Here is a 19,593-nt window from a genome sequence, read left to right as displayed (position 1 = left end):
TGGCCTATTTGTTGAAGCGTTAGATTTAATTGTGACGGCATCACAGCCTTTACAGGTCAAAATACCAGGTTCGGATCCCTTGCTAGTACTTCGCCAAGATTGTAATAAATTAATTACGCTGTGATGAACCGGAAAAATCTTTTCCCGTTTCTTGTCTAGGAGTCCTATTGCTCGTGGGAGTTTTCTTGGATGTATAAAATTTCAGTGGCTCTAGCTTCCAACCATCTAACTATATTTTCACATTTATAATTTCCTAATACTCCATAAGAATAATGTAATCCATTTAAAGTTGAATCTATACGTTAAATTTTAAAATTTAAACTGTTATGTCATAGTTTTGAATTCCGTCTCCGCGCAACTGCAATTGGTCTGATGTTTCATAATAATGGCCAAACCAAAACATCTCATTGGCGACAAAGCCAGTCCTGGTCATGATGAATATTCATATATAATATTTCATTCTAATATTTTATTTTTCAGGTCAGCGTCAAAGAGGGTTATTTGATGCTTCAAATATCTTCCTCGTTTCAGGTTAGTTATGTTTCTTATTTCATAAGCAGTAATCCCCACCACCTTACCCACGATGTAATAAATTGAATAGGCAACCTGATTTCGATCCTTCAAAAAAGGATTGGCGTGGTTAGATCTATGTGTTTGCTCCTTTATTGTCGTGACAGGAATGGCTGATAAATTACAATAGTCGTGTTCTGAAACTATCTCGTGTCGGAATTGCAGATTTTAATGGTGGTGAAATAAGTCGTATAATCACCCAGTACAACTCAAAAAACATTACTTTCAACAAGCGTTCCTGATCTTCTATTAAAGGAGACCCACATACGTCAATGTTTTTGTTATTAAAGTTAGATTTACTCGGGACTTCGTAGCTGTAGTCGGAGTCTTATTAAATCGGAGTCGGAGTCAAGATTTTTTTCAAACCGGAGTCGGGAGTCCAAATTATTTGTAAACCTGGAGTCGAAGTCAAAATTCTTTGTAAACCGGAAGTAGGAGTCAAAGTTCTTCGTAAACGGGTAGTTGGAGTCAAAATCATTGTAAACCGGGGGTCGGGGTCAAAATTCTTTGTCAACCGGGAGTTGAAGTCAAAAATGTTCTTAAACCGGAGACGGAGCCAAAGTTTTTTCAATCCGGAATCGAACTCGATCGAAATCTTCACAGACTTCACAGCCCTGGTGACAGGGGCGTAAATATGCATTTTTGACCTAAAAAATGTCGCGTTCAAATTCTAGTGGGAATTGTAAGGGAAGTAGCAAGGCAAAAAAAGCATTTTCTCTTTAGCGTAGGAATTTTCTTTTCAATCCACGATCCTCTAGAACGAATAGCATATAGTATACAGGAAAATTTTCGTAGGAACGTTTTTTTTTTTTTTTTTTTTTTACATAATATAATTTTTGAATTGTATTTATTGGCAGAAATGGAGACGATATTATTTCAAACTGCGACCAAGAAGACTTTTCTTCGCAAAATCCAAGGAGGTAAGTTTTAATAATCCAGTTCGTATACAGTTTGGACCAACCCCACGGTAACAGTTTTAATTAATCAATCATTTTTCAACTGTTACCTCGTGTGTCAGCGTGGGCGCTTATATTGCTCATACACGAATACTTTCAAAATCTACATTTTTTCTTTTCATTTAATCTCGGTGTCGAATGTACCGGTAGTTTCAAATGTAATCTAACATTTTCCTCCATTTTATCGAAAGCCGATATTTCTGGAACAAATATTATCATTTGGCCGTACTCAATCATCGATAATTACATCGTGTACGTGATTTACCGTGATTTTTGAATTTTTTAACCAGATTTTTTTGTTCAAACTTTAAATCTCTGCATTTCCCATTTTCCCAAAGTCGTCAAATAGGAGTGTCAGTCAGAATATAATTTTCATCTATATTCCAGAAGATTAATAACACCGATTATTTGATTCTTTAGTACAATACGCCATTGCTGCTGATTTCGATTTAGGGAGTAAACATCATATTTCTTATATGTGAAAATGTTTTTTTCTCACGGCAATTGGTGTGAATAAATTCTTGGGAGAATAGCACTGTATTGAACAATGACGATTTTGGTGTGGATAGCTAGCTCCAGAGCCCCCTCTTCCGATTAGCTGTGATGGCATGAAACTGCTTTATATCATTCAAAAATCACCGATCTTGAACTGACCCATGGGCCATGACCCCAATCATTTTTTCCTATTCAACGTTAGGGTTTCGGCATTTGGATGAAAACTAAATACTACTTTGCACTTTATTCTTTTCTAGCATACAATGCCATTTGTGAAACAAAATTAATAGACTTGAATAAACGACCACAGGAATCTGAAATAACAATGATTGTGAGATAATATATGGTTGTGACCTTAATGCGGATCAAAGCCGATCGAAAAGATATCATGTCTTAAGAGTGGAATATCTTTACAAACATGAATAGATTCACCGTAGCATTATAAATGTTTTTCGTCAGTTCAAATGCATGAGATTCCGTATTTTTTCGCACGAATTTTATAGAATCGAGTGCCAGAAATCGCCTCATTCTTGATAATAAATGCTGCATATGTAAAGCTCAAAACTACACACCAATAGATTTTTAAGACTCTGCAAAAAGATGCAGTAGCATGTTTCCCTAGCTATTTTTGTAGACGTATTTTGATTACTGAGACGAAATTCAAAAGTCACTCAAAGATCAAATGAAAACTCTATTTTCAAATCTACACCTAAAGCGAACAAATTGCGCCCAAGACTACAATGCTTCAAAATTTAACGAGCCACAAACGAGGCAAATTTCAACTATTGCGTCACGGCTATCTTGGCGCTGATTAGCGCTTGTTACGGATGTTCATGTATATTATAGATTTTTTACAAAAACTGTTACATCATTTTGTGTTTTACTAACAGGCGGAGATATTTGACGAAGTTACATTGGCGGACTGCAGCGTTGCTGAGAGAAGCACGAAGAATGTTAACTGCAGTTTTTCGGTGAGTTACTCTCACTTCTTCATGGCGTTCTGAATTTTTTTAATTAGCTACATTTCAGACTTTAAAGTCGCTTTGAGAGGCTAGAATCTTCGTTGGTATGGGAGCCGAAAGTCTCATTTTTCGAAGTAAATATCTGACGAATTTAGAATGACCTTTGCGGCGACGCTTTGAGTTTTTACCGTCAGTCCTGATTGTGAGCTGTGGTCGGTATCCAAAATGACAGTCGGATTTGTTTTCCGGACTGAAAGTCGTAGTTTGTATCCAAATTGAGAATCAGAATCGGTATCCATATTGAGAGTCGAAGTCTAGATCCGTATTGAGAGTCGAAGTCTAGATCCGTATTGAGAGTCGGAGTCTTGATCCGGATTGAGAGTCTGGATCCCAATTGAGAATCGGAAAGCGATATCCGCATTGAGTCCACATCCGGATTGAGGGTGGGAGTCGGGATCTGTATTGAGAGTCTAAATATAGATCCGATAGATGCGAATTGAGAGTCTGTGCCAGGGTTCGGATTGTAAGTTGGAGTCGGGACCGGATAGGGAGTTGGGGGTCGGGATCCGGATTGAAAACGGACTCAGATACCGTTTTTGGAATGATTCAGAATTCATCCCGTCTTCACAGATATGGATGTTTTAACAGAGATGTGCAAAATTCAAACGGTATCAAAGGCTGGGCTACCCAGTCGATGTTTTTGTTTATTTCAATATCAAAATTATAATTATCTCAAATACCGTCGTATGTGTAATCTGAAAAAAATCGTATTATCACATCACGGACTTTACCGCGGAAGATAATGACATTGAGAAAGCCAATTTCCGTATTTGTATTATATGCTCGAAAGCGGATTTAAAAAATAATTTAAATTAAATTCCCCCTGAACCATGAATAATTATATGAATTTACATCGTAGGTTGTAAGTCACTCATTGTGTATGAAGTGCTGTAATCCGTTTATTGTTTCTCGTACTATGTCTGAAACCTAATTGTATTTTGATCCTTTCAGATCATAACACCGTTCCACAGTCTCATAGTATGTGCCGATTCGAGACGCGAAATGGATGAATGGATTAGCGCTATAAAAGCTGTTCAGTGTGGGGAATTTTACGAGGTATGGTTTTAATTCGTTCGTTGTAATTCTTTTACGTGTTTTGGTGGAATTCTTTTTGTATATTGGTCAATTATAGGTTGTAAATGTCATTTTCGATAGTCTAGTTCTTGGAGCATCGTTTGCATATCGTAGATTGCTTTTGAATTTTATATATACAGGGTGACTCTAAAAAACAAAAAACAACCCAGGTCATTTGGAACATATTCTATAGAGAATTCAATTTTGTGCCAATCGTCCAAGATTACTGAAATTTCGGAGCGCAATCATGTACAAACTAAAGTGCTAAAAAAGTTTCTTCATGTTCGTTAGAAGTAATTAAGAAATTTATGGGTTCTGTTTTGGGGATCACACTGTATATAATTATATGCCGGTATATATTACAATGCAATTGGCATGTTTAGAGCATAACTTCTGTGTATTACATCTTATAGATTACTGAAACTTTCATGTACAAACATACACAAATAGAAGTTTAAAATATGGAATAAGTTTTCGTCATTTTCGTGCAAGTAATTGGGAAATCCATGGATGCTATTTTTAATTTGAATTTATATAGTAAAAATAACTTTTTAAAACGTTAAATTTTTGGCGCGAAATTTTTGTCTGATGCAAACGGTCCCGACTCCTCCCGACTAATTTTTATTCGGCCTTTACTTCTATCTTTGAAATAACACAACTGCGCCGATAAGATTGTAAATCGCGAGTGTACAGTAGTGATTCGAGACGATAAAAAATAACGGGAAGTTTGTAGTTTTTGTTATGAACAATACCTATATGGTCCGACTGCTTGGTTGTGTTTGTTAGGTTCGAGTTCAAAATAAATCTTAATTACTTTGCTTGGTTGAGTACTCTTCCTGTCAGAAGTACTTCGGTTATGGGTGACATATCGTAAGAAGTTTTCAGAATTTGAATATTAAAAATAGCATTTTTTATTGTTAAAAATAGCCCTCGTTTGCGGTGAAATTTAATTTTGATCTATGTAAATTTTTCATATTTCGATTACGCTGGAAGATTGATTCAGTTGATAAATGATTATAATAAGAATAAATTGTATGGAATTATAGAATACCTAAGAAAACGCGATTTGAATCAAAATAAAATCAGTATTGTCGTCTTAGAGTAATACAGATACTTTGGAAATTATTTTGTAATTCGTTTTTGATCCAGGTTGGAGAACGGTAGGTAGGTGAGAAATCGTCTGTTGAGAATTTGGCTTGAAAGGAGGAACGTCAGGTCGGCTTTTGTAACGAAGTAGTAGATAGCGAATATGGGGGAAAACTTGAGCCGGTTTTTGGATAATATAGATCATATAGGGGGGAAATGTGTTGGTCCAGGATGGAAAGGTAACCAGGTGTAAAGTCGTCTGATGAGAATTTAGCTAGGCACGGAAGAAACGTCAAGTCATGAAGTGACTCGTTATGAAGTTGGAGATTGCGATTATGCAAGGATTAAACTTGATCCGTATAGTATCTATTGTTGTTGTTTTTATAATCTTCGGCAAAAAGAAAATTACTCTACTCTCGTTCAGTCACGCTTCGTCATGCACGGGGAAGAATTACACTGTCATTGGTTAATAATTTAGCAGAAACGAAAGTGCAAGTTGCGTAAAATGACACCAACCTGAAACGGATGTAACTTGCGTTATCGACCGAAGACTGCCCCGTGCAGGCGCCATGACATTATTTTGAAGGAACAACGAGAATGTATATTTTGAATAAGAGCTATTATAAGGCTTACTTCTCGCAATGCCGATTTTTTTTTAGATGAGGGGGCTTGTTTTTTACGGGATAGGTATTTAGAAATGCATGTAATTTTGGATCGTTTTTATTTTGAAATTATTCATTGACCTTTGATAATTTGCAGCAGGTAGTAGAATGTGCGTTACAAGCTCGGATATTGTTCTTTCTGAAGACTGTTAGTTATCCATGGGATTATCAGGAAAAGATGCATGCTATGAAATTAACATTAAATTTCCTCCAATTTTTATTCGTTTAGTATTTTACAATAGCATTAAAATCTTATTTGTCTCGCCTTGGAAAGAATTACAAAAAAAAAAAAATGGGGGAAATTTACTAATATACGTAGAATCGCTAGCGTAGGTGACAATGTCAAGTGAGATAAAAATACCATCAATTTAGTACGGGGAATTCTTGAATGTCTCGATTAGATAGGCAACGCGTGGGTACTAAATGTCAAATTCTTAAATACGCGAGAGAGTTGGGGTATTTTTCATATTTATTTCTGAAATATTTTGATCGGCATCACATGATTTTATGATTATCCTAAAAATAGGTATAAGGAGGATTAGTCTTTAAATCCTCCATTAGACCCCAAAGGGAAATGAAAGTATGGTGGGGGGGGGGGGGGGGGAGGGGTGGTATTATTTTTGTTATAGAAGGTTGGATCCTATCCTAGTATGAAAATCAGAAAGTTGGGGCTATTTTGTACTCTCTGCAGTTTGCAGTGCGCGATACGAAAATGCATTCCATTTGGTTAAAAGTTATCAAACATCGTGTCACGCAAAACAGTATTTTTGCACTCCTGTAACTTTGGCAATTTCGCAATTATATAGATCGGAACGATACTCATTTTGAAATGCAATATTAAACCATTTTTTAATAACGGATTATTTTTGTATGAAGGTTATATATCTATCTATGCAGGATGTAGTTTATCCGCTGGGTATACCCAATTTTCAGCATATCTACCGTTATGAAATAATTACGTAATCTAAATCACATTGATAAAATCTTTGTTTTTTAAAATGCGCTTTATAACTTAATCGGTGACGCTAGGATTGGACCATTAGCGGGTGTTTAAGGTTGATAACATCGAGTTGGATCACCACAACTGTAAATATTGCCGAATTTACATCATGTTTTATATCAAGCGCAGGGCATGTGGATTTGATAAATGTGTATTCTGTTGAAAAAATGGCGCTCGTAGTGCAAGTCACTGCAGAGAAATTAGTTGTTTTTTTTATTTCCAGTCATTTGGTTTACAATCTTGCTCAGTCAAAGTGAGATGTTTGCATTTCGCGTTAGTTAAATAGCCCTCTATCCCGAAAACTTCGGAAGGTCGATATTTTATGATCGCTTCCCAGTTGAATAACAAATTACCAACCAATAGCCAGCCAATCATATACGGCCCAGACAAAGGCGAATTGGTTTGGTACTGATGACTAATTAATACCAATTGGATCCCGCTGGGATTTGGTCTAATTACGGCCTCGCCCGTCTTTGCGTGATGCATTATTCGCAAACCAGTAAGACTCTGCATTCGTAATCGGGAAAAGCGTCGTTTCCGAGTGTAAACTAAGGCAGTGAATATGGTTATTGCTAAGGTATTTTAAGATGTCATTGCCAAAGGGTTAGTTTTTGTTATAATACACCGGCTATTGAACGAAATCTCTTTCGTTTTGGGAATATGCTCGGTCTTCTTTATGTCGGTTACTGTTACGAATATACAGACAGTTTATTTTGGGTTCAGAATAACAATGTACTAGATGCACTATATATAGATAATTTAATATCCACAGATAATTTAATATCCATTGCTCCGCACTAGTACACATATATTTCTGTAACGTTTCTAGGGACCATTACCGAAGGATAGATTGTTAGTAAATCAGTACAATTTCTGCTTTGAAATATGGGAGAATCGAAACAATCGATTCATTTTTTATTTTCTGATTTTGAGCTACTGAGCAAAAGGAGTTAAGGAATAATGTAATACAATTCCGCCCGTATAAACGATAACAGCACCTAATTTGATTTAGTTAGGTATGGAAATATACCGTATAGTTCCAAAAGAAAATCGGCGTTAAAAACATGAACCGAATGTCAGAAAACGTATTCCATTTCTCTGGTACTGGTTAATAAATAAAGTATTTTTATTTTTCATTTAAAATAAATTTATAAATTTCTTTTATTCCGAATGGCATAACGCAGCGTTCCCCCTGTGCAGAGGTGGTGTTGTTTTACTGATATTGTTTAGTTATCTAGTTTTTAATTTCATATATATTTAGACCACATTATAAATTATTCAAACTGCGCAAAAAGCCATAGTTCGAGTCGCGAGTAACACTAGCTAACGTTCCATTAAAAATAGAATAAAATAACGGAAATTTAGTTTTTATGCATAGTGAAGGAGGAGTAAAAAGTTCCATAATAGACAAAGGGGAATTTAATCAAATTGACTGGGAAACACTAGTATAGCGTATAATTAATAGAATTTCGCAACCGCATTATGACATATTTCGCATACGCATAATTCTGAATCGTAATATAAATTAACCAGATTTTTTACAATTCGAATAAAAACCAGCAATTTCTATTATCCGACAAGTCAGAAACGCTTTTTATTTATATTTTATAGTAATACTTTCGGTTTATATTTAAACAAAACAAATTGGTCATTGGTAGTATTTTCTAACAATTCGCCTTCAGATTAAATTAATCTAAACCTCGATGTTGATAGTTAGCGTAGGATTTGAAAAAACAAACAATTGTCATTTAAATATATATTAGTAATGAGTTTTAAATAATTAGCCAGTCGATGAATTGTTATTGGCTATGCTATTTTGGTCTTGCATAGCTTAGTTCTTAATGTTGGGAAATGGCCACCTGGGACTCACGAGTGTTTGCTCGTGTGATGGACGTAGTTTCCGGTGATTAATAATTATTTGAAAGGATTGTGCATTATGCAGTGCTAATGGATGACCCGTTTTGTTTATTTATTATATAGATAGAGTACGAAATTTAAGAAATCCGCACACATGAATAATAATAACGTCTAATAATGACAGTCTAAGTTAGAATCGACCAGCTTTTATTAGTAAGTCGCCCGCATTTCAGTGAGTTCATAAAGGTTGACAGGTTGAGCGACATTTTCTCCGTCGTGAGGCTCGGTTTGTTTATTGAAAGATGCAAGTTTTATATAAAATGCCATTTGTCAGGAATGTTGCAATTTGACAATATTTTTATCGAAAATAATGAATAATGAAAAATTTGAAATCTAAGCACATCTAAAAATATAAAATATTTTTGCCAAGTCATGTTGTTGTTATTATTGTAATATAACTCTTTGTGGTATAGTTTATGGCTCCAATAAAATTCACACTATATTCTGTAATAATAGTATTACGTATTAATTAGTAATATGGGTGTAAATAATACTGCACAATTATAGCATATTCAACAGTTTAATAACACTGCTATCTGCTGTTGTTTGTTGTGGGTTCATATTTTCGCTATCAAAACCACCTGACTAAATATTTTCAGTCTAAATTCCTCATAGATCAATATAGATTATACCCTAATTTTAGATTGTATGATGTCATTTGGTAAGCCAAGGCGCTGATCTCTCATATCATATTCAGAATAGATAGTGGCATCATATATCATCCAATGGATTGAATCATACATGACTGAGTATAAAATGTTTACAGGCTTTTTCTTAGATAGCGGGGTGACCAAATTAAGAAGTGTTGGTTTAAATCTGACTTTGGGCTTGTACAGTTTTTTTGGTTTATGGAATGTGTCCCCACTCCCCACTTTGTTTGTTTTCCAGGCATTTCTGTTATATGGTTTAATTGTTTTATTGCATGTTGTGTTTTCATGATTCCGAAATAAATTTTATTATATTATTTTATTATTATTATTGTTCTTTCTTACATTTTTCGCTGTTCTCACTGAAAAAGTTTTTATTCATACTTTGTAGTGGTTCTTACCTGTTGACTAAGTATTTATACTGTCAATTTTTGTCTTCTAAGTTTTATTTCCAAGAACCTCTACTTATTGGAAATTCCTTCTACGGTAGTTGTTTTCCTGGTAAATCTTAGTTGATTTGTATCTTGTTTATTTCCGATGCTGTGACTTATTACTCATACTCGTCATAGTAGTTTTAATGTTTGCCTCATTAATTTTCTGCACCAATCGATTTTCATAATAAAGTATATGCTATCACTTATTATACTTTCGCTTATTATTCTTGGGTTCCTTCGTTAGAACCAATATTTTGTCATTATTAGAGAAATATTGTTTTGCTTTACCATGCTGATCTTTACTTGATCAGTATGAAGTATGGGAAAATTTTTAATAAGTTTTGATTCTGGGTTATGAAAAATTCAGACATCCGCTCCAACTTCAACAAATACTTCCAAGCTTTCATTATTAATAGACGTTAATAAGTAAGCTTGAGCAAATTATTTTTTTCTAGTCCCTGTAAAAAATTGAACTATAACCATTAAAAGTCTGAAAATCAAAAATTTAAAAATATGACATCGATTCCAATGAAAACTCCAAATTCATGTTAGTAATGGTACTGTGATGTCCATGTTATTAATGCATTGTTTTTGTTCATTGAAAAAAAATTTGCACATACTGTCTTGAACTATCAATTCTTATACAACATTCTTATACAACAGTTATATAACGTTTTTAAATATAATTTATTTCAAATGAAATGTGAAACGTTTTTGCAACAGCCTCGACAATTTTTCATGGAGAATTTATCTGGTGGACATAACTGGTATACTTGCACTCATGCTCGTCCGACGTACTGCAACGTTTGTCGGGATGTCTTGTCTGGCGTTATGAATCACGGACTTTCATGCGAAGGTGAAGTGAAAGTATTTATGATGATGTTTTTTTCCTTGTTAATTTACAGAAAATCATTTCTAATGACAAATTTTTTGATCTCGAATGAGTGCACTTTCTGTTCTGCGTGTTTTTTTATTTTTGTTACCAACAATAAAAGATTAGTTTATCTCAAATTTGAACATTGTATTTTTTGTTCAAATGAAAATAAATTCAAAACTTCAACAAAATGGGACGTTTAAAAAAGGTTAGATTGTGTGTAGTCTAGAATAATAATGTGTAAAAATATTGCCAATCTGCTTACAACTGTAGAATGTGTGTACTGTACTTCCTGTTTGTCAGCATTCAAATAAAACATTTCTATTTACTTTCAGTCTGTAAATTCAAAGCACACAAGAGGTGTGCTGCAAAATCATTGAACAATTGCAAATGGGCAACTCTTTCTACTGTTGGTAAAAACATCATTGAAGATGAGGATGGGGTAAGTGTATTTGTGCACAATTTTATATTGATAATATGCTATATGATGGCAGTTTTGTAGAGTCTAGCATAAGTGAAAGGTGACCCAACAAAAACAGAAATCTGGTCATTTGAAAGATATTCTAGAGCAGGGGTGTGCAATCCGCAGCTCGCGGGCCAAATGTGGCCCACAAGGAAAAATTGTGTAGCCCGCGGAGAAATACCAATTTTGATACATGATATGAGAGAGTAATTCCAATCCTTTGGTGTTGCAAAGCCAATACCTGATCCCAATTTATTATCTATGACGTTACAACGCATGTCATGAGAATAAATTTTTTTGGCCTGTAAGTAATAGAAAGCCTATGCTAAATAAAGGTGTGGCCCGCCGTTTCACCCAGTTATTTGTATCTGGCCCTCCTGTATTAAAGGTTGCACACCCCTGTTCTGGAGAAAGTATAACTTTTGCGCAAAATGTCCTGGATTGCTGAGACTTTTGGGGACAATCATACACAAATAAAATTGTTAGGTTCTCTTTATTTTCATAGAGGCAATTGAAAAATTTATGGGTTCAGTTTTTTTGGGGTCACTCCATGCAATAAACCTTCGTTTGAATCTGTTTCTTTTTTTGAAGAGCGTTGCTCAGATAGAAATTTAGGGGTAATTCGATAGTCTCAAATATTTTTTGTGACTTGTTTGGTTAAAATAATGTTTTTATTGGTGGTACAGTCTTGTTCGAATCACCATTTTCAGATAAATGAAGCACTTTTTGTAAATCTGTATATTTACTGTCGCTCTTAGCGTTCAGAGGTCACCCTAGCTTTGATCAGAGTTTTGCTCAGGATTGAGCCTTTGGAAAGTTTTCAAAATATACTCCCATATTTCAATCTACACTTTTCCAATGTTACATTTCTAGCTTTGATCAGAGTTTTGCTCAGGATTGAGCCTTTGGAAAGTTTTCAAAATATACTCCCATATTTCAATCTACACTTTTCCAATGTTACATTTGGTGATTTTTAGGTTTGGATTCCTCACCAATGGATGGAAGGGAATTTACCAGTCAGTGCTAAATGTGTTATATGTGATAAAACGTGCGGCAGTGTGCTGAGACTACAAGACTGGAGATGCCTATGGTGCAGAGCTATGGTAAGTCATGCCAATACTGTGCTAGTATATTCATTTATTCTTGACAATTTTTTTTATGAATATCAATAACATTAGATGATAGTCACATTCGTATTTTTGTTTCTGCGGTTGACCAAAAAATGTCTGTATTTTCCAAGATTGAAAATTGTGCTTCTGAAGTACTTGGTTTTTTCCCTTTTACAAACTTTTGAAAATCCTAAATTTATTGGACATCGACCGGGACCTTTGTACAGACCATACAGAACACTTATTTTATGCCGTTTTTATGTTCAAAAGTCGTTTTCATCATCTCCTTCGATTGCCAAGACGACATATCAGTTACATACAGATAGTAATTGGATTAATATTGATATATTGAACCACTCATTCTTTGCTGCCTCTCTTAGGACTTGAGATTTCAGCTAATTAGTAATTACATTATTATTGGTCAGTATTATCCAATATCATCTATTCTCATTAGCTATTTTCATTATTATTCCATCAAACAAATTAAAGCTGGCTTTTAGCAGTAGCTCTGGGAAATCGAAACATACACAATGACTTGTGGAATATAAAAATTTTCATGTGCTGTATTTACCCAATTATCTACGGCCAAGTATGAGTTGTAACCAAGCACTGGTAGTTTGGAAAATGTTATTTTGCTTTAATTTTCAAATAACTGATTTATTGCTTATGCTGGGAGAAAATCCATTATATACTCTTGGGATGTCCCAAAACTTTGCTTGAAATGAAATGAAAGAATTTTTAATTTGTTTTATTGGAATCAGGATTTGTAAAGAAGCAAAATCATTTTGTCGTTTACGCGAGCCGCTTTTCATAAAAAAAATAGACGACTTATATTATTTTGATGTTTTTTTAATACAAGTCATATTAAAGGCACAGACGTTACATTCTTAACCTGTTTGAGATCAATACAATAACTCAATTCGCCTGCTGTAATATGACTAACAGATAACTATTTACCATTTTTCTTATTTTTTGTTCGGATTTTCTATGTTTATACTCTGTTTACTCTTTGATTTATACTCATGGCGGCCAAACATATTCTTATTTATGGTAATTGATTGGTCAATTCGCTCTGAACATCCTTAACTGCGCTTTTTTTATATGACGCTTATTTACGCTTCGAACAAGGTGCTGTACAGGCAGCCACTGATATCTAACGGAGCTACTGTTTTTGAAAGAACTGGAATCTTCCCGTTTCGGCATTGCTTACCCTATATATTACAACCTGGACACCCAGGTTCGGTTCAACACGAGAAGTGTAACCTGCGATGCCGACACTGTTGGTAAAGTAAACACTTCAACTGCCAGGCTATCGTGACGACGACTGAAAAATACTAATTTCTAAATTTTACTAGACCAAGTATTAATAAGCATATGTCAAAATTTTTTTTAAATTGATCCTTTAAATTAAATGTTAAATATTCAGTATTATAGCAAATTCATCGCTATAAACTTATTTTTTAAGTATACTGTATAGTGTATACTGATTTATGTTTATCTTTTTTAAAACTGTTTGTCTCAGGTTCACACCAGCTGCAGATCTCAGCTACCAGCAACTTGTCCTTTGGGACCATGTAAAATGTCTGTTGTCCCACCCACAGCTCTCAATTCAATTGATTCTGATGGTAAGTTGATTGTTGTCTTCAAACGAAGTTAAGTGTTAACAGAGACATCTAATAAGCCAAAATCATCAGCGTTAGAGGCTAGAATGTACCTGAATGTAAAAATAATGAAATTGACCTATATCAAGTATTGTTGATCTATCTTTGACATTATATTACAAGGGTGATTTAAAAAAACAGGACACATAAATTTCTTATTTCTTTTACGAAATCGAAGAAATTTTATTTAGCACTTGAACTTTTTATGTAGAATCGTACCCAAAAATTTCAGTAATCGAGAACGCTCTACAGTCTACACAAAAGTTATGTTCTTTCTAGAATATTTTCCAGATTACTTTGATCCTCTTTTTGTTCACCCTATGGGAGCCTAAAAATATGACTATGCAATTCAGATCATTCAAATCTTATTTGTCAATGAAAACATTCAAAATCAATCTGTCATACAGAGTAGCTCGTTTTTAGTTCATTTGCGGATTTTGCTAAACCTAAATGTGCAATAATTATTTTTAGGTTACTGGCAAGCAATACCAACTGGCCAGTGTTCCAGTCCATTGTTGGTCTTTGTCAACTCCAAAAGTGGAGATAATCAAGGAGTGAAATTTCTCCGCAGATTTCGTCAATTTTTGAACCCAGCGCAGGTTTTTGATTTGATGTGTACCGGACCAAGAGCTGGGTATGTAATTGAGTTTATAATGCCTTTTTTAACAAGTCCATTCGATACAGAATTAGAATACCACTTTAATGTTTATGGGTTTAAGCTATTATCATATCCGTGATTTGTGTATCTTTTACTCAAACATGTATGTCTAATGCACTCAAACATGTATGTCTAATGCCCAGAAATTGTGTTAGGCATCACAGGTTTGAGATCTTAGAACTGAAGTAATGTCTCACAACCTTCATCTATGGTGATCAGTTAAAACTGAAGTATTTTTTGATTGCTCTGAACAAGTCTCTACACTAGGTTAGAGTAGGAATTGAGCCCTCAAATCAATTTGAAATTAATTATATAGGATATTTCAAACTCTTGATTTTATAAAAAATTTGGTTGCAAAATTGTTCATCGAGATATGGGAGTCTCACAGACATCACAGTATTTTCTTTAATGTCTTCTTTTTCAATTTTTGAAAAATGTGAAAAGTAGCAAACCAATAAAACAGTCTTTATGTATGTTTTCCTGCATATCCAAACTCATGGAATATATAGGGTTATAGGTCCTTTTACAATTTCCATTTTGTTATAGAGTCAGTTCTTAATATATCTTAACCAGGTTTGTGTTATTTTTTAATCACTGTTTATTCAAGTGTTTCTCACTGAAACTATGTTACTACATTTAATACATCTTTATATGCTCACTATTAGTTGCACGAAGCGCATCAAAGTTTTTTAACCTACTTCAATGCAGGACTTTACGAAGACTTTGTACATTGATTTCTATGTCCTCTTTGTTGAACTTTACTTAATTTAGAAGCTATTCACATTCGATATTCAAAATATTATTTTAGAAGTGAACACCTCTGACATAAATCTATTACAGGAGGTTCATGAAGTCCCAAATTTTTAAACTTTAAAGGGAATTTATCGATACCATTTAAATATAGTTTGGTATGTTTATTTCATGAATAAAAAAAACTTGAATTAACACTGATTCAAATAAAACAAACAAACCTGGTTAATATATAGGCTATCAAGAACTGACTCCATAACAAAATTTAAATTGTAAATGGGACTTTACAAACACTGTATATAATTTATATGATAGATATGGTTGTAGCAACTATATTGATTCCTTTCTACCTCACTAAACTCCTAACTAACAAAAATAAATAAAACTGAAATTTTATAAGCTTTGCTTATTATGCCTAGTTACTGAAGCATTTGAGCATGATATGAAGTAGCCTAAAATAGAATTAGTCATTAATTATTTATTAGTGTGGAACTAGCTGGCACATAGAATTTATTTCATGTTCCCCATGAATGAATAATTCATTTTTTTCCTCATCTCGATTGCCCATTCACAAAACTGATATTTGCGTCATTTTGTATGCGATAACATCAATTTGTATGTTTATATCATAAATAAGCAATAAGCTAGAATCACTAAAATGACGTAGTGTTGTTGATGATTTGTACAATAATTAAGTGTATATATTATGAAAAGGGAAATTATGCTTTTTTAAGGAGGGATGTTTATTTTGTTTTATGAGCATTTTCACAACTTCAAAAAAGTTATCATTCTCATCCCAGGGGGGTAGTAAAGCTGATAAGACGGCTCAATCATTTGGCATGCCATGGCCTCTCGTCTCGTTTACCAGTCCATGTCTGGTATGGGATTAGGTATCCAGTTATTGGAATCAGATGCATAGACTTGATTGCGGAGAAGGCCGTAACTGACCAGTAGTTATGTGAACCACCTGATGACAACGAGGGTTGAAAAGAACGAAGATTCTCAAAATCTTGAAATTCTCAAAATACATTTGTCTGCCTAATTTTAAAATCGACACAAATTTTTTTTTAAGTTAATATCTAGTGCAAATTTAATATCATGTCCACTATCTAGTACACTACAGAATAGATCGGGGTAGTCCAACCTTTTTGGCCGAAGGGCCACATGTAGTTTACTAATAATTGCGCGGGCCACTTAATATGGTAGTTAAGTTCTAGTTTTACAACACTGTCTTCACATTATCCTCACACTCAACAGCGCCAAAGAATACGATGAAAACTTTCTCGCTGTTGTAATTAATGTTTCCGCTATAGCATTCTCGAGCTCTTCAACGCGACGATAATGGTCTGTCTTGACAGGCTTATTTTTGCAAACACCTCTTGGCACACATTGGCAACCCGAACAACACATTCCATAACGAATTCTCAATCAGAGAAGGGCTTCGATTTCTTCGCGAATAATTCTGCCACCAAGTAGCTCTCTTTCACAACTGACTCCTGGTGCATGAAAGTTTTTAGAAGACATTATGATAATTTTTTCATCTTATCTTGTCTTATCGCCGAAACATCAAGGATTTTCTGTATGTACGTACCACGTCTAAACACACAGCATTGGCAATTATTATTTATGCCCCCACCAGGTTTGATCAAGTAATAGTTGGTTAGTGATATATTTGAATGAGAGACCAGGTGATAAATTAGAAGACTATTGTCTCACAAATCAGATAACGTCATATAGAGTAATAAAACACTAAGTGTGTAAGCGACTATGGCACCTTTACGTGTCCTTCCAGTTGGTTTCGATTTTCGATTGGTTTCTGCGCTGGCAGAGCGTATTTCAGAAAAATAACTATCAAATTTTTGTATACCACATCACTCGAAAGATAGTTTTACTCATTTTTTTTATTCGATTCCGAAAACACAGCGCGGTCCACTCGAAATGCTTCCGCGGGCCACAGGTTGGACGACCCTGGTATAGATGGTACTTCATGTCATAGAAAATGAACAAGTTTTCTTTTATTTTTAAATAATATTCAATCAGTTAATCAGTATCTGTTCTCAATTGTAGGTTGAAAATGTTTCAAAAGTTTGATACTTTCCGTATTCTTGTATGTGGTGGAGATGGTTCTGTTGGTTGGGTTCTTACAGAGATGGATAAGATGAATCTCCATAAAAAGGTTGGATTTTATTTCAATTATGTCACCAGAGATACAATAGATTTATATTCAAGGAAGTTCATACTTCCCAGTTTGTGACCTTTGGCGTTTTTATAGTGATTGATCCATTTAGTAGGTAGCAGTCTCTAGGAAAACTTGAGCCGAGAGTAATTTCTAATTCTGTTCAGAAATGGCAGTCTGTTCCAGAGTTTTTAATCGCCTGGTTTAAAATTTCAAACTGCTAAATGTTACGAGCCAGAGTTAAATTTTTAATTGAAATAAAATTTGTTACTCATAACCTCAATTTTTTTTGTGATTTTTTATTTTAGAGCAAAGGGTAATGATTTTGTACTCACAAATTTCACAAAATCTCTGAAGTATTATTTTAGTTATTTTCTTTATAATATAGTACAGTTTGTTCATCAGTCTCAAAATTTTTTAAATTGCAACTTGAATTTATCGATACCATATATAGTTTGTTGGTCTCTAAAAGTGTATTAAATAGAAAAAAACTTAAATAAGCACAGACTAAAATAAAACAAACCTGGTTAGGATATATTAAGAAATAATTTCATAACAAAATTGAAATTGTACGGACTTTATTATCATTCCAGGCACAAGTGGGTGTTCTACCTCTTGGTACAGGCAATGATTTGGCTCAAGTGATGGGGTGGGGAAATGTGTGTGACGATGATACACAAGTACCTGCTATTCTGGAAAGATATGAAAGAGCAAGTGCAAAATTGCTAGACAGGTTCGTGCATTTCAAGTAATATTGTTGATCATTTTTAACTTTTTTGGTTTTGTTTATCAGATAATTCTATTCATTTGTAGATGGAGTATTATGACTTACGAAGGACCAATACATGCAGCATCTGCTCCAGTTTTAACTACCGTTACTGATGACACTGTGCAGTCTGAGGTTTGTTTTGTTTTCTAGAAAGAGTTAGTTTATGATTTTCATATTTATCCTGGGAAAGTTGATAAGACAACTTATTCATATGGACAACTACGGCCTATCTTTGTCATTTCGTTGTTATATTTGTTGGGACATTCAGGGTTGTTTTAGTGATAAATGAAGAGTGGTTTTATCAGTTATATTGTTGCTGTTCACATTGGGGTCCTTAGGTTGTTGTCACTGTTCTCTACAAGTTATTGACCAATCTATATTAAATTTTCAGCGCAAGGCTTTTTTTTCAAAATTTCTTTTCTTATTGGACTTGACATTTCAACCTAAATTTTTCTAATTCACAGGCATATGACATTCAGTACATTGGACTGAAATTTATCTGTCATTGTGGTGTTCACATTGGTGCATGTATACATTCAGTACATTGGACTGAAATTTATTTGTCATTGTGGTGTTCACATTGGTGCATGTATTCAGACATTCTCTCTTTTCTATCAATTTTTGCACAAACATCATTTTGGTCTTATTTTTCAGCCACCTCCTCCAATGTCAGATTACGAGCTCACTGTGGCGAACCATCTCTCAAAAATCTTGAATTCGGATCAAAATTCTGAAGTTATCAAATCTGCAGCGTACGTCTAATCAACAAATTTCAAATTAGGACTTATTTGAGCATAATTTGAATGAATTATTCATTCCATGCATTTTTATTACTTATGAATATTTTAGTAGCGTAATTTTCAACAGCCAAGTTCATTACTGTCAGACTACCGATACTTACTGAAAGATTAAAAACATTTTTGAATTGTTGGTTTTTGAAGGAACAGGGTTCTATCAGAGCGCTATATAATCTGTAACTACAGAAAAGGGGAATTGGTATAGGTCTGATAAGCATTACTGAATAATTATCACAGAATAAAATTTTTGAAATTCCGATAAAAAATATTTGAACCCCTCAATACAGCCATTAGCCATTTTGATTCTTGGTACTGTATCCTTGTAGCCGATGCAAAAGGATCCACCAACACATAGACACGCTAGATGGAGCACGCTGCTCTGATCAACCATATACACACAATATTATGAATAATGCTAGGTATTTGTATAGAATATTTAAATATAATTCTCAAAAGATACGTTTTTGAAGGAT

General features: G+C 34.1%; 1 protein-coding gene across 2 annotated transcripts in view; it reads left to right on the top strand.

The window, feature by feature from the left end:
* LOC120339876 (diacylglycerol kinase delta-like) overlaps positions 1-19,593 on the top strand; it is a 42,133-nt gene that overhangs the window by 9,469 nt on the left and 13,071 nt on the right. For both annotated transcript variants that reach the window (XM_039408106.2, XM_039408105.2), the window contains exons 3-15: positions 481-531; positions 1,428-1,490; positions 2,912-2,992; positions 3,995-4,099; positions 10,587-10,719; positions 11,073-11,179; positions 12,178-12,303; positions 13,832-13,934; positions 14,442-14,604; positions 17,446-17,554; positions 18,148-18,287; positions 18,368-18,455; positions 18,978-19,075. In XM_039408106.2, the coding sequence (XP_039264040.2) occupies positions 481-531; positions 1,428-1,490; positions 2,912-2,992; positions 3,995-4,099; positions 10,587-10,719; positions 11,073-11,179; positions 12,178-12,303; positions 13,832-13,934; positions 14,442-14,604; positions 17,446-17,554; positions 18,148-18,287; positions 18,368-18,455; positions 18,978-19,075 (1,367 nt within the window). The remainder of the gene's footprint in view (positions 1-480; positions 532-1,427; positions 1,491-2,911; positions 2,993-3,994; positions 4,100-10,586; positions 10,720-11,072; positions 11,180-12,177; positions 12,304-13,831; positions 13,935-14,441; positions 14,605-17,445; positions 17,555-18,147; positions 18,288-18,367; positions 18,456-18,977; positions 19,076-19,593) is intronic.

This window comes from Styela clava, chromosome 9, assembly GCF_964204865.1.
Source record: "Styela clava chromosome 9, kaStyClav1.hap1.2, whole genome shotgun sequence".
NCBI lineage: Eukaryota > Metazoa > Chordata > Ascidiacea > Stolidobranchia > Styelidae > Styela > Styela clava.
The sequence above is the reverse complement of the archived record's forward strand: the minus strand, read 5'-3'. Positions and strand labels throughout refer to the sequence as shown.